General features: G+C 31.6%; 1 protein-coding gene and 1 long non-coding RNA gene across 6 annotated transcripts; one reads left to right on the top strand and one right to left on the bottom strand.

The window, feature by feature from the left end:
• Positions 1 to 4,469: 4,469 nt before the first annotated feature.
• LOC18591915 (branched-chain-amino-acid aminotransferase 2, chloroplastic-like) lies at positions 4,470 to 7,744 on the bottom strand. 3 transcript variants are annotated; one of them, XM_018125397.2, is made up of 10 exons: positions 7,521 to 7,739; positions 7,278 to 7,351; positions 6,884 to 7,055; positions 6,224 to 6,400; positions 5,983 to 6,114; positions 5,799 to 5,897; positions 5,586 to 5,702; positions 5,284 to 5,379; positions 4,792 to 4,904; positions 4,470 to 4,672 (listed from the first exon to the last, which is right to left on the bottom strand). In XM_018125397.2, the coding sequence occupies exons 1-10, from the start codon at positions 7,584 to 7,586 to the stop codon at positions 4,558 to 4,560; spliced, it is 1,161 nt and encodes a 386-aa protein (XP_017980886.1). In that variant the 5' UTR covers positions 7,587 to 7,739; the 3' UTR covers positions 4,470 to 4,557. The 3 variants fall into 3 exon arrangements, 2 of the variants coding, with proteins under 2 accessions (XP_017980886.1, XP_088665193.1); XR_016027943.1 differs by having other exon boundaries at positions 4,638 to 4,672; positions 4,792 to 5,002; positions 7,521 to 7,744; XM_088809067.1 differs by lacking the exon at positions 5,799 to 5,897 and having other exon boundaries at positions 7,521 to 7,737.
• A 4,580-nt stretch (positions 7,745 to 12,324) lies between these two features.
• Positions 12,325 to 14,007, top strand: LOC18591914 (uncharacterized). 3 transcript variants are annotated; one of them, XR_016027926.1, is made up of 4 exons: positions 12,328 to 12,416; positions 12,998 to 13,133; positions 13,271 to 13,378; positions 13,827 to 14,007. It is a non-coding gene; the product is annotated as an uncharacterized LOC18591914 (long non-coding RNA). The 3 variants fall into 3 exon arrangements; XR_016027925.1 differs by having other exon boundaries at positions 12,969 to 13,133; XR_001929089.2 differs by having other exon boundaries at positions 12,325 to 13,133.
• The last annotated feature ends 1,868 nt before the right edge of the window (positions 14,008 to 15,875 follow it).

Genomic DNA, 15,875 nt, shown 5'->3' with positions numbered 1-15,875 from the left:
ATTCAATATACATATATATATTATATTATATTTTTAGATAAAAAAATGAAAAAATAAAAAAAATAATAAAAAAATATATATAAAATAAAATATATAAAAATAATGATAATAAAATAAAAAAATAAATAAATAAATGTAATAAATAATATAATAAATATTTGAGTATTACCACCAAAAAAGGGGCAAAGAGTTGCCTCTTTCCGGTGGATATTTTCGGGTACGAAGTCAGGGACGGATTTTCACCGAAGCGTCGGGATAAATCCGAACTCTAAATTTCAAAACCCATTAAGCCAAATAGTCATTATTAAAAAATAATATATGTAGAAAGATTTTGTTAATTCAAATAAATATTACTAAACAAAGTTAAATTAATCGTTTAAAAGTTAATTAATTAATTATTTAGATAAGCTTTGTAAACAAGTAAAAAAATTGACCAACAACAAATATGGATTTAAATAGAAGACCAAAAAATAAAGTATATATATAAATAAAAAAATAATAAATAACAAATAATCAAAATTTTTAAATAATCAATAAACGCGTACACGTACATACCATCCTTTTATAATGTCATTGCATGCCACTCTTATTTTGTAAATGGCGCGGGAATCCCGATGATGGGATTTCCCCGAGGAGCTCGTAGAGACGAGTTCTTCCGGGGATATCTTTAGGTGAGGAGAATTTCGAGACTTCACCAAAGCGTTGGGATAGTCTTCGAATAATTTTCCAATAAAAGATTACCGACTCCATCATTTAAAATAAACAAGTCACGACATCATTCTACGCTTGCATCATATGCATACGTAAGACCAAGTGAAAAACTCAGTCTGACAATTCAATAAAAATTTAATTAATAAAATAGGGATTAAACTAAGAAAAGGCTATATTAAGATAACTTAAGATTAAATGGTACCGTTCGTAGAACGGGCGTCACGGAGGTGCTAACCCTTCTCCGTGCGTAACCGCACTCCCGAACCCATCTCTAAAACGTGGACCAGTTCTCGTTCTTTCGACGGACCTAAAATTAATTTAGGACTTCGTCGATTAAGAATCGGGTTAATAGGTGACCAATCACACCTAGATAAAAAAGATTGGTGGCGACTCCCACACCTTGCGATTTTAATTTTCGCCCCGCGTCTGGCGGACGGGTTCCCGGACCCGCACGTCACGACACTTGAACAACTCTCCAAGCATAAGACTTTCTAAATCATTGGCCTTTATAATTACCACTACTACACATACCGAATCAAACATGGTCCAACACTTGATTCCATAAAACGGCCAATGCACCTGTGTAACCATCAAGTCAATGGCACTAATTGACTTCGGAAAGGGACCTTGACAACCCTTCTAATTCACTACTGGCAAGATTTTTCGTCCTTTCACCATCGTCTACACCATGGGAACCTTTCATCACCTCCTTGGTAAATGAAATCTTACTTTGGTAGCTACCATCCCCTGTGCACTGTTCCCATCCTTTCGAGACCTCACATTCTAGACGATACAAGTCATTATGCAAATTTCCCCTCATCAGGACCATGTCGCCTTGTGTGACTTTTACTACTCCATCACAAGCAGAATATCCATACCCTTTGGAGTCTAACAGGCTCAATGATATTAGATTCTTACGCATCTTTGGGATATAGGCCACACCACCCAAAAAGCGCACAACCCCATCAAACATTTTGATTTTCACCACTCCAATACCCATGACCTTCACTATTGACTTATTACCCAAAGTCAAATTCCCAACCACCCCTTCTTGAAGTAAATCAAAACAATCCTTTTGATAACATATGTGAGTAGCAGAAGCAGAATCTAAATACCAATCAGAATTTGCATCCATATTTTTTGAAATTGTAAGGACATCACAATTATCACCTTCAGCAACGAAAGCACACTCACCTTTGTTCTCGTTACTTTCATCCCCTTTTGTAGGACAATCCCTTTTAATATGCCCATACCCTTTGCATTTAAAGCATTGAACATTGTTGGATCTAGACTTGCCACCCTTAGATCCCTTACCAGTTGACTTCCTCCTATTAGCCTCAATTACTAATGCCAAGCCATTTGGATCTCTATCCCCTTCTTTACTTTTCTTTCGGGCTTCACGAGACATTAACATTGCTTGTGCTTGTTCTAACGTTATTGTATCCATCTCATATATAAGAGATTCCACAAATACCTCATAAGAGTCTAGAAGTGAAGCCAAGAACAATAGTGCCTTTTCGTCTTCCTCCACCTTGACATCAACCTTCTTCAACTGATCAATGATTCCATCGAATTCATTCATATGCTTCATGAGGTCTCCATTCTCCTCTATCTTTAAGCGATACAACTTTCGCCTAAGTTGCAACTTGTTAGAAAGACTTTTCGCCAAGTAAATTTTCTCTAACTTTACCCATAATCTTAAAGCAGAATCCTCATCAATAACATGATTAAACACATTATCTCCAATGCAAAGCCGAATAGTGCTCACACACCTTTGCTCCAACTCTGCCCATTCAACATCCTTCATGTCATCTGGTTGCCCTTCCTTCTTTCCTAGCAAGGGGCGCATTAAACCTTGCTGTACAAGGAGATCTTTCATCCTTCTCTGCCACTGCGTGAAACTAGTCTTCTCATCAAACTTCTCAATTGAAAAATTCGCAGAACTAGTAACTTTTGACATCCTTGTTGAATCTTGAATTTACCGAACCTGAAGCTTTGATACCAGTTTGTTGTGGAAATTGCCCAAGAATCAACAAAGATAAAATCTAGAGAAAATAAGCAAACAGAAAAACACAAGAATTTACGTGGTTCGGCCTCTTACTTACGTCCACGGAGTGAAACTGTTCTTCTATTATTGAGAATTTAAAGTACAATAAATTGACCTTTATGATTCCCCAAAATAACCCAAGATCCCTTGCACACTCTTCCTCAATAACCTCCTAAGAACATTCACTCAAACCACTCTAGCTCCACCTAGAGCAAAAGATAGAGTTATAAGATGTTCCCTCTCTAGAGCTCTCAAAGCACTACTTGCAATTCTAAAGCCTAGAAATCCACTTTTATAGTATAAAAGTCCAAAGTAGAATGTGATTAGGATTCGATGTAGAATAAGAAGTTTAAAAACCATACAACTACTTAATATTGTCTACAAACAAAAATCTTAATCAAATAAGATCTAGAATTCTAGTCAACCTAAAACTCAACAGATTGTGAGAAGAAGAAATTAAAATTTGAAGTCTTAAAACTCGAGTTTCACCATAGGTTAATTTGTTGGTTTATGCTTAGGATGAAAAAAGGATATCAAATCTTGAACCTACGTCTATTTGTTTTTACCATTTCTTTCAAGGTGATTAGTTATTTACTATCCATGAACTAGTTTCATCTCTACAAAGTAAATTGTACATTATAAGCGTCAATGCTAGCACATTAACACTTACCTTGCATTATAACTTGATCTTGAATTATTATATTTCCATGTTGCTAACGGTATTTTTTAATTTATAGTACTAATGGTAAACCATTTATTGAATGACTAATCTTTATGATAATGTAATTTTCACAATAAATCATAATTTTTTAATTGTCAACAAAGTACACTTTTGTAAATAAGGGTTTTAAAATATTTTTATAAGTTGTCCAATAATTACCCATCAATTAAAGGCTCATAATTACCCATCAATAAAGTTGAAGACTAAAGAAAGTGATAAAGTGAGGTAAAAAAAATAAAACAACCTTGTATGAATTATATTTAAATAAATTCAAATCATATTTTTGTCTAATAAAAATTGTTAAATATTATGTATTAACGGGAGGATTTTAGGAAGTTCACGCTAATAATACCTTGAATCAACCTTTTTCTCTAAGCTAGATAAAATCCATCATAGGGGCACGTGCTAACATATGAACTCAACAATTAACTACTTAGCACGAGGATGTGGTGCTGCTGGAATCTAAAATTTATGCCGACTTCGATGATAAAAAAAGTGGTGGGGAGAACAGCATTATGAATTAACTAACCCTTAGACCACGTAGGGATAGCAAAGGGACAGACGGCCATTAAGAAGCTTTGATATGGAAATTTCAAAAGGATTGATAAGAGAAGTCGTAGAACATTTAGCATAAAAGAAAAGCTGGTTGAATCTAGTCCTAGGACTCAATTGATATCTACCTACTATTTTTTATTGTTATAACATGGTGAATCAATATTACTTCTCACGGCTATCAGCATTAATGGAATTTTAACCTGACATCTCTGACATTTAAACATCAAGGAACTGATTTTAATATTATTAATTTATCTTACATGATGTGGTATAAATTTGTTACTTATGATTTGATTTATGGTTGTAAATTTTTCTTGTAAAGTATTATTCTTGTGTAAAATAAATTAATAAGAACTTTTTTTTTAATTGAGAAAAGAAAATTTAAACTCTACTCAAGAAATTATACACTAACTAATAAATCAAATGCTTGGATATAAAAAGAACTTTTTATGTATAAGCTAATAGAAAAGTAGGTTAGATTACATAGCATCACTCTGCTTCTTTACATTTGTATCGTAAAGAGTTATGGAATCTTGATAATCCAGTACTTCTTATCCTCAATTTGGCCTGTTTGAATGCCAACGAGAGTTGAGCCTAATTCTTGGCAAACGGAGCATTCACCCACTTTGAATTGAATCCTGTAGCACATGCTAATAGATGTAAGGTAATTCTAACAAGAGCAAGGGACTTTTTCATTTTGTCAGACCTTTTCTTTTTGATTGAGCAAAAATAGGAAACATTATTTGGTAGTAATCACCTTCTACCCCTGTATGTAACACTACCGACTGAACCAACGCCCACAGCAGTCCCCGTGCAAAAAACTTCATCAGCATCTATCAATTCGTCCACTGATATAGCTCTTTCCTCAACCTGATCATCGAATTCAAGAAGTTTTTTCCTCTTTTATATAGTTTAGCAGGTTTTCAAAGGTGCTAAGCTGTGCAAAAGTCTTGAGTTAATTATGTTACCTGCAAACGAAAAAGAATCTGAGGATGAGAGGTGGCTTGGGGAGCTTATAATTCAGTAATGAACCTAGGATGTCGAAATGACAATATTGACAATTTCAATCAAAAGAAGACAACTTATTCTAGATATTTTTAAGCAAGAAAAAGAAAGGCAACTTGTCGGACAAGGGAATTATGGAAGATAATTAACGTAAGTAACATCAAAGTAACGAACGAAAGAACAGAACAAGTAGCCGCCAAGTCAATGAAGAGACTGAGCTTTATTATGTGCACAAATTAGCCACCTGATAACCAAGATCATACGCAATGTCGATAATGCTTTTACGTGTGATTCCAGGAAGAATAGTCCCACTTGTAGGAGGAGTAGCAATAACATTCCCCTGCAAAGATTGAAACATGAGGTTAATGATTTTATAAGAATGACGGTTGTTATATATCTCACTCCTGTTTTGCTATTGGTAGATTACATTTTTCTCTCCATGGTCCAACTTCTTCTATTCGATCAGGCAAAAAAACAGGGACAAGTGTCTAGGGTGTTGGACATTCAAAAATTGAAATTAAATGAAAATCTGATCTGAAGTTGTACCTTGATAATGAAAATGTTGGAAGCCGAGAGTTCCTCCAAATATTTCTTATTTACTGAGTCAAGGTACAAAACATCAGAAAATCCCTGGCTTCTTGCTCTGATTAGTGCTTTCACGACCTACAAATAAACTCAGAGAAACCTTGACATCCTTTCAATTAACCTGGTATGCTGATACAAAGGTATTAAAGATGGAAAGTAAACAATGGCCCTCACTGGCGCATAATTTGAAATAGATTTCACTCCTCCAGCTCCACCAGGAGAGGCACGAATTAATTCTTCTTCAACATATAAGTTCAAAGGTGCGTTACCTTGCTGTATCAACAATTGAGCATAATCTCATGTTTGAAGTTAAAGTTGAAATTAATTATATTTAAAAAAATAAAAAATCAAACACCACCTTGAAATAGTTGCCAACAGGGGAAGCATATGTGAGGAACATGTATTCAGGTGCTGGAGCAATGCCCAAAACAGGGCCGCTTCCGATAAGCAAAGGTCTAATGTAGAGGGACCCTTTTCTTGGTGGAGGAACCTGCTCAATCTTGCCAATAAGTTTAATCAAAAAGAAAGAAGAAAAGGGTACTTAGAGAAGAATAGACTGGGAATTCAATTTCCTCTGTTTCAAAGTTGAGGATGATTACCCAACGCTTATTGGCAAGAGCAGTTTGTTTCACTGCCTCGATAAACTGATCAATGGATGGAGAGGGCATACACATTCTTTCAGCACCAATCTTCATGCGGATGGCATTTTGATCTGGACGGAAGAGAAGCAGGCTCCCATCTTCTTTCCTGTTTGCTTTTAGACCTTCAAAAATACCCTGGATATGATAATTTCATGCAATAACTACAATGTGTTTAGACGTGTCAAAGTTTATAGTTTAATGAAGAACAAACGAAGTCACTTCCAGTTGTAGATCTCGACGTTGAAAAGATTTATCAGGTTGCCCTGTCCTATCTGGTCTTGAGCTGTATATAAATATAACTTAATTTTATATTTTGATATGTATATTAATGATTTGTTGATTAGAACTAACATGAGAGATTCTTTGGATTATGAAATGAAATCGAATAAACTAATACCTTATTTCATGAAAATTATAATAATTTGAAGGTTAATTGTCATTCTTAGTAAGATCTAGTACGTGCGTTTTGCTTACAATTGCAATTAATGTAAACGACAGAAATGGCTACAAATTTTTATTTTGTTCAAATTTGGTCCAATTACGTAATGAATCCCGTATATAAAAAAAAAAAAAAAGGGAAAGGAAGAAAAGCTGGGCTGAAGCTTCAGGCTTGCTTACCTGTCCATAATTTAAGACTCCTGCTGAAGGGTTGAATTCAATGTTCCGGTAGCGACTAAGCTGTCTTTGTACAAAATTTTCATCTTTCGAACATTTCATGATGTACATAAAATCAGTTTGCACCGCACTAAATCCAAGATTTTCCCAATCCACGTCAGCATTCTCATCATCTCTGAAGGCATTTCCATCAAAGACCAAGAGCCACAAGCACAAGGAAATTAATTAGATTAAGATTAAGATTAAATAAATTAGTTCAAAAATGTGATTTTTGAATATGGTTTTTAAGGGGGTTGGACCATATATAGCAAGAAAGATCCCCACAGTGTATCCCAGCCAATGGGGAAAAATGAGTGAGATAATATGATTGCAGATGTACATAGAATTCAATATTTACCTGTAGGAAGGAGGGTCGCAGGCTTGCTTTGAGGCAGACGCAGCCCGAGGTGCGAAATAACGGCAAGCTCCAGCCTAAGAGAAACGCATTAGAAAATGACAAGTTATTATATTACAGGGATGTCTCAAAGCTATATTCATCAAACTTCATTGTCGACAAAGAGTTACAGATAAAGGAAATTCATTAAACACCTGATGCTTCTACAATACAGTAGGAGAGAGAGAGAGAGAGAGAGATTGATACCTTGGAACAGCCAGGGCCGACCAAAGATCGAAGAAACTGGGGAAAGCATACACTTCTAAAAGCCATATTTTGCCCTTCTTATTATTCTCTAACAGACAGGATTAAGCAGCCAATACAGAGGAAACTAACAACTAAATGAAGAAAAACATGCAGACCAGGAAATCTAAATGTTTTTTGCACAAGGAATTAAGTTGTAATAGCAGCAGAGAACTGCCAAGCATATATAGAAAGTCTAAATGTAATTTTAATACGCGAGCAATGGCTTTGAACCATTCGCTTCTCGGTACGTAAAATTGGGACAGTGCCTGACTTTGACTACGTTTAGTCGTTGGCTGAAACAGCATAAGTTACATCAAACAAGCATTACGACAGATGAAAGTTTATGGATGTTTTTTGAGGAAATGAATGGTCTTGGTAAAGATGAGTTTGAAGACATTAATGCCAACCAATTAATATAAATTAATTCCAAGCAATTAATATTTGTATGAGCGTAAATTCCAATTTTTTTTTGTTAACATCGTCTTTGAATTCTATTTTGGAGATTCAGTTTTTTTCAGTTAAAAGTACAATAATATATATATATATATATATATAATTGTCTGAAAATTAAATCATAATAGCAGTGACATATGCCCATATATATTCTCATGTGCATCATCGCATGGGCATTTTAATTTCAAAAATATAAGATTGCAAGCTCAAATGAATCAAGCAACCATACACTCAAGTTCTTCTCGTTTGAAAGAGTATAAAAATTGGATAAAACTTATGTTCTCTTGCTCAAGTTCGTCTATGATAATACGTCTCGATGTTTAAAATTAATTTTTTTCATGGATCTTGGGTTATTTTTATAATAAAATTAAAATTCAAAACACATAATGAGTTCATTTTCATCGAATAAAACATGAGAAAAAAAAATAACAAAAACCTTACCTAAATTCTAGCAATAGATATTAGGTTCAAACTTATTTATTAAACTTAACAAATAAGATATAGTTAGGTTTTGAGATAAGTTTTGAATAGCTTTAATCAGTTATAATTATGAGAAAAATCAATAAGCATGAAGCTGTACTTTGAGAGAGGGAAAAATCAATGGCAGAAGTTTTGTTGCCATCAGTTAGGATTATTACCTCACACGGAAGCCTACTTTGAGAGGGGGAGATAAAGTCAATAACATCCGGTGGGAAAGCTATTGCTTTGGAGATGCTATCTAGGTTAGGTTATCAAATCAAACACCTATCTCTAGATGAGTTAGGCAGTGATTTTGTGCATGTATAGATGGTTGTGTAGGAAAAAAATCACAAAATTTGAAAATTAAGATAAAAAGAATAGTAACATCATCTCTTTTTCTTTGTATTTAAGAGTAAAAAGCATGCTGATTACCAAGTATCATTCGAAGATATCTTTACTTACTAGTTTGTACCATTTATATGCACGATTATTATTTTTGGGTTTTTCATTTTTGAGTTTCAACCATTTGATTAGCACATTCTATGCAATGAAAATAACTTCTGTACGTAGTTGTTGCTACAATCACTAATCAATTATAAGTTGAACTAGTTGATATCTTCTTCTTTTTAATTTGATGAAAACCTAATTAACTTGTATTGTTATAGTTGTTGCTAATTAACCTCATGAAAAATCATGACAATTTAATACCATCTTCGTGAACATAAATCCACCAGTGATAAGTTAGGTTCTACATAAGTTGACAAGATGACAAGTTTGCAGAAACATTTGGTGACTGCAAATAACTGCTCTTAACCATAGCCTAAATCATAAAGCCGTGCTACAACTACCCTATAATTATCTATAACCCTATATAAAAAAAATTCCTATAAGACTCCTTGACAGTGTGACATTAGGAAGTATTACAAGTCATAAGAAGTGGTTGAATTTTTCACATGAAATCATCAAGAGAGAACTGTTATGAGATTTAACTTTGAACGGATCATATAAGTATTAGACCACAATTGATAAAACTTGTCAAGTCAAATTCTAATTTATAATTATATTGAAACTAAGCTCCAAAAGGACTTCAAAATTGTGACACGTTTAGCTTTTGGTTTTGCTCCACATGGAGCTTTGATCACGTGACACCAAAGGCAGAGCCTCCTTATAGGATCCAAAATTTTAAAAAAAATTTACATATTAGATAAAATTTTTTAAATGTTTTATAAATTTTCCTAATGATCCCTCAAAATAATTTTTTATTTAATAATTAATACAAATAAAGAATAACAAAATAATTTTATATGCTTGACTCAGTTTTAAAGTTTTTTCTTAATTTTTTCTTTTAATTTATATTATTATTATTTATATTTATTCATTTATTTCTATTTTATTTACACATATGTTTTAAATCTCTATAGGATTTCTTCCACAAATTTCTATGAACCATCCATTATATTTTTTTTCTTTTTATTATGTCATATGTAAATTCTATCTTCTACTTGTCATGTTTCTTTTTTCTGTTATATGGATTTTATTTTTTATGATTTTAATCTTAAAAATAAATAAATTATTATGTAATTCTCAAATATAAGTTGCAATGTTACACTATTATTTAGAATTTCATCAATATATTATTTTTTATTTAGAATAACCAATTCATTCTAACATGTATGTTACAAACTTTAAGTAACAAGGATACACACATAAATTAATAGAATGAAATAATTGTATTACTTTCAATACAATTTTATTTATTAGATATATTTTTATTGGCTTGCAACATAATTTTTTATTTAATAATTTGTTTCAATACAATTTTATGTATTATATATATTTTTAATGGCTTTTAAAATAATTTTTTTTAATAATTAGTTTTATTCTTCAAACTGTTTGATAAAATTAGAATCATTATGATTAGCATATTACTAGTTAAGCCTAACAAATAAATTCTAAATTAATATGTTAAACCTATCAAATTCAAAAAAAAATAAAAGTGAGTCTACTAATTCAAATTCATTAAGTTTTAATATAAATCTAAACCTATCATAATATATTATATTTTAATAGTCTAACCTAATAACCTATCATAATATATTATATCTCAATAATTCAATCCAATAACCTAATATATTAATTAGCAATTTAAGAGGCAAACAGAAAATAAGAAAAGAGCTATAACATACAAAGTAAAAAGGCAATTCATTTGAATTTGAAAAATTATTTTCTCTTCCACTTTTGTACGCAAAAAATGACAAATATTTCTTTTACAATTCTATTCAATCATATATATAAATGACACTATCATTACTATTAATGTGTATTTTTTGTATGTCTAATATCTTTTAAATTTTATTTAATTTTTTATATTAATAATAATTGAATTATATATAATTTTTTTTAACTGTTTAATGTCTTTTTCTAATTAGGCCCCCTTTGAAATTGTTTTAACTCCGCCCTTGCCTGACACGTAACTATTTTTTGGAATGTTGCCTTGAGATTTGATGGGGCTTAGTCGATGTGTATACGGAAAGCCTAAGAAGACTTTAAAATTGTGAGATGTTGAACCTTTGGTTTTGCTCCACATTGAGTTTTGATCATCTTATGCATAACTATTTTTGAGGTATTGCCTTAAGATTTGATGGGGCATAATTATATTTAAAGAAAACCTTAAAGGGCTCCTGCCTTGATACTTGATAACATTCTTAATTTGACATGTAACTAGATTTTTAGGGCGTGAACTTGAAATTTAATGAAATTAGTTTATAGCTGGGTTTTTAGGACATAGGCCTGAAGCTTGATAGAGTTGGGTTTGGGTTTTACATTTGATAAGGTTATAGGCTTGAGGTATGATGAGATTGGGTTCGTGGTTGAGTTTTTTGGATGTGGGCTTAACGTCTCATGAGATTGGGTTTAGACTAGATTTTTTTTCTTTAATGGTTGATATTTTAGATTTTTTTTTAACTTTTTATATATAGGTATTTATAAAATATAATTTTTCTTGATTCTATTATTTGTTACTCTCATATCATTTTTTAATGTTAAATGTAATTAATGCAAAGTGATGTAAATCAACTAGTTAAAGATAAGATTTTATTTAAAGTTTTGTTTTGTCATAAAGTTATTTTTAAGTATATTTTTTTATAAAAGCACCATTATAAATACCATCATAATAATTATAGTAACAATAATTATATATTTTGTACATGTCAATGTACATCAATAATTAAATATGATAATATAATTATTATTATATATTTATTTTATAAAATATTTTTAATTCAATTAAAATAAAAATTATCATTCCGAGCATATCGTATGAGGTAGCAAATTAATCTATAATATATTTAAAAAAAACCTTTAAAGGACTTTTTCCTCTATCGCATATAAAGAAAAAAGGTCGCAAGAGAAAGAAAAAAACAAGTGGGAAGAGGCCTTGTGCAACGCACGGGCATCTATAACATAAGTAAAAGGGGCTTCCTCATTTACCCACTTGTCGACTTAGATAATGTCCACGTTTTCAATTTCTAAACCCATGATGAGTAAGTCAATTTACAGAAAAGTCAGTCAATACTCAATTAAATTAAAGCAATATTAAAAAAGAAAAATCTGTACCCTCTGTCAATCCAGTGAACGCATTTCCATCCAAGTCCTTGGTGTTGTGTAAGATGCTTTTCATGCTCCAACGGGGTCCCCAAGTTTTGCCACGTGAAGGTTGGAGGATTGAAGTTGGTGTTGTGATGTGTTTGGTGTCTCGAACCGCGCATTTTTTCAGACGAGACACGTGTGTGATTTTAATGGAATGACGTGCTTAGCTTGCTTTTCATGCTTTCGTTTCACGTCTGACTTGATTTTCAAATTTGGGTGAGGAGTTTGTCTTTATTTATTTTGGTTACTCCAAGGCCATCCTTTCTGTTCTTTCGAGTTTGCGTCCTTCATTTTTTGGTTTGTATGCTCTGTTGTTGGTGATTTTTCCCTTGAGTTTGGCTATTTTGCTTTCTTGTTTTCTGTGCTTTGTGTCTTTCTCTGCTTTGATTTTGCGTTTTTCTTCTCAAGGATTTTCCTTCCATTTTTTACTATTATTTATCTTTTCCCAGTTTTGTTTTGTCCTTTTTTTTTCTTCTTTTCGGCTTTCATTGTTGTTTCTTGATTCCATTATATATATAAAAGGAAATTTGATTACTCCCATTTCAGTTTGGGTATTTTTAAAAAATAATTTTTCCTTTATTCCATTATTTATTTGTACAGTTGTGTTTTTGTGTTATAGTGATAGCCATATCTCTCAGTTGTGGTGGATGAATGAGTCATTTGATGCTTTTTTTGTTTGTTTACTTTCATCTTTAATCTGTTGAGAATAAACTCTTATGGTTTTTCATTGGTTGTTTATTGATGTGATCATGAACGTAAGGACGCTGAATATGAATTACTGAACAGTTTAAATAGATGTTAATTATTTATTTTATTTATATTTATTATAAGTAATTCCATTTGGATCAGTCCCTTAAAGATCTATCTTTTTTATGGAGATATTGATTTGACAACCTTTGTGGCCTAAACTTTGAGGAGGCTTTAGCCAACGATGTATGTTCTGTCCTTCAAAGAGAATATCATAACAGAGCTGCAAAGTTTGTGGTCAAGGATGTCCAATTAATTCAGGCAAAGGTTTTTAACTTCAACTTATGTGTTTCTATATATCTTTGCTCAATCAAATTATTTATTTACTGCTTGCCTAAGTGACAAACCTATTTACATTTGTTTGAGTCATTCCTTATATTTTTGTCGACATTTACATTTATCAGCATTTTGAATTTGATGTTCCGAATGATTTCTTGGTGATGGGCAAAGACTGGCGAAGCATTAAAGGAAACAGTTTAGTGCGAAGTAAGAGCACCCAAAAAGTAGTTCAGGTAAAGGTGATTAAAATATTTCTCTTTAATCTTTATCCCACTCATCTTAATTATAAGTTTCTATTAACTACCAATTGTCACAATCTATGGTAATATTTTTTATGATCACATGTTTCTGATTTCATTGTTTTTATTTATCATCAAGTTTTGATTTTTTGTCTTCGTAACAATTGCTTTTTCTCTGTTTCTTTCCTTTCTATTATTTGTGCTTGTCTTATCTGATTTTCAATTTGTTTTGGTTCCTTATTTGTTACTCATTGATAATCGTTTAGTTATTTTATGACCTTTTATTTGCGTTCATTGAGGTTTTATACTATAATCCATGGATTATTGATTGTAAAAAAAGATTTATACAACATCTTAATTTAATGAATGTCATGTGCAAACCTCTCTTTAGTTTCTCCTTCTTTCTGCCATTAATATTTTTTTTCTTCTTTCACATGCTCAGGTCAAAACAGCTAGCATAAAATAATCACAAACTATTTATCGGTGTGCTGCTATCCTTATTAGTCTCTTTAATATGACAACTATGTAATTATTTATATAAATAGTTTGTAAGAAATTTATTCACAAGAGCACATGAAAGTTACAAAATTGAATCTGATATGGAATTGCTTGGTATTTTTTAATTAATTTCTTTTCTGACTCCTTATGTTTATTTCTTATCTTTGTATTTGAGCACAAAAATTTTGTTATTTTTTTTTCATTTTATTTTTTTGTATGTAACTTATTTAGATATTTATTCAAATTTGTTCGAATTTGTTGGTTTTTTTTATGAAAAATAGGTTACTTTATTCTTAATTAAGTTAATATATAACAGTAATGTTGGAAATATATTGGTCAAATCATTATACTCTACTACTCTATTAAATTTAATAAAAACTACTGAAGTTACGAAATTACTTTAATAGCTTTTATAGTAACAACACAATATAATTTCGATTCATAGTAATTTATATTTTATCTTAATTTTTTTCATAAGTATTAACTTTTTATAAGTTAGTTGAAAATTAATACATAAATTTGTGAACAACCATGTAACAATTATTCGTTTTGTGGTTAACTTTACAATAATTTTTGTGTATAGATATTTTTACAAACACATATTTTAAGACAAACAATTCTATCTCAAAAGTTTCCTATCAATGAAATAAATATTCTTTTATTTTGCCGCAACGCAGGGGTTCAATTCTAGTGTACATAAAAAGAAGACGGCCTTGGTTTACGTCACGTGGAGCCTAAGTATTTCACCACGTGGATACTTTAATTGCATTTAGAGTTTTGGTCTTTGTTATTTTATTATTGAATGAGGACTTTTCCGTCTATACGCCCTATCTGTACTCGAGTGCTTGTAGATTTCTCTCATACCTGCTTTGGTTTATCCGCCTGTCTCTCGGTCTACTCCTATGTTTCTGGATTTCTCATCTGTTTCTCTCAGTTTCAGCCCCTCTCTTCCTTTCTCCTCTTGTTTTCTTCTGTTGCCGTTTTGGTTTCAGTTTATTTGGTTTTGTTACTTTTGACAATTTTTTCCACTATTGTTTGGTGTTTCATCTGTTAAGATCCTATTATTGTTGGTTTTTTCCTTTACTGCTTTCATTTCCGAATTCTGATTTACTGTTATTGTTGGTGTTTCATCCTTCTTCGTGTTGGTTACTGTAGCTCTACTGCGTTAGCTAGTGTTTTATTCCTCACTTTTTTGGTTATTTATGGTGGATTGCTCTGTTTTTTCTTTCTTGGGTTTTCATTTGTTCTTGCCATTGGTTTTTCTTTTACTGCATTCCGCCTTCTTAGTTTTTGTTACTGTAGTTTCTGCTGTGTGAGCATTCAGTTATTTTTTTCTCTCTTATTTTGTTTTTTTTTTTGTTTGTTTTGTCTACAAGTGGGATGATTAATTGAATGAAAATTCGTATAGGTGGTAAGAATTCGTTTTTACTTTATATTTGGAAATTGATTTTCATTTTCCCTGTCTATTTTTTTACGCGTAATGGATGACTTATTTTACAGGCTTTGTTACGCTGGTGCTTTTTGCCTTTTGGTGGTGAGAAGATTGGTATATAAGTAATGTGCTGTTTATGTAAAATAATTCGATCTGATTGTAATGTTGAATTGTTCTTTTGAAAAATTCAAGTTATACCCATGTTTGGGTTGGTGCAATTTTTTTTGCGGTTTTCCTTCTCTGCTTCTAGGTTTTTTTGTCCCCGTGATTGATGTATTGGCAAACTTTATTTATTCATTATTACTTTTACTACGTTGGGTTTTTCATGATCTGACTGTTGTTGATGAATTTGTTCTTGCTGTCAAGAGGATGAATTCTTCTTGCTTTCTATGAAGTTAAAAAAATCATGTTCAAAATGTTAGAACCAAAAATAGAAAGAATATCTGACTCTTAAAGTTTCTTCAATTCCTTCTTTGATACCTTTTCCGTGTAGGCGAAATTCCATGGTATCTCGTATTACTGTAAAAATGCTCTTGGCAATTGCTAAACAACAAGCCTTTG

Source organism: Theobroma cacao, chromosome 8 (genome assembly GCF_053813885.1).
Source record: "Theobroma cacao isolate CCN51 chromosome 8, ASM5381388v1, whole genome shotgun sequence".
Taxonomy (NCBI): domain Eukaryota; kingdom Viridiplantae; phylum Streptophyta; class Magnoliopsida; order Malvales; family Malvaceae; genus Theobroma; species Theobroma cacao.
Note: the sequence above shows the minus strand (reverse complement) of the source record. Positions and strands in the feature narration are given on the sequence as shown.

Coding starts and splice junctions, on each gene's coding strand:
- LOC18591915 (XM_018125397.2), bottom strand. CDS start 7,586: ATGGCTTTTAGAAGTGTATGCTTTCCCCAGTTTCTTCGATCTTTGGTC. Junction 6,401..6,883: donor GAGTCTTAAATTATGGACAG/GTAAGCAAGCCT, acceptor TATCATATCCAG/GGTATTTTTGAAGGTCTAAA. Junction 6,115..6,223: donor CTCTTGCCAATAAGCGTTGG/GTAATCATCCTC, acceptor AAGATTGAGCAG/GTTCCTCCACCAAGAAAAGG.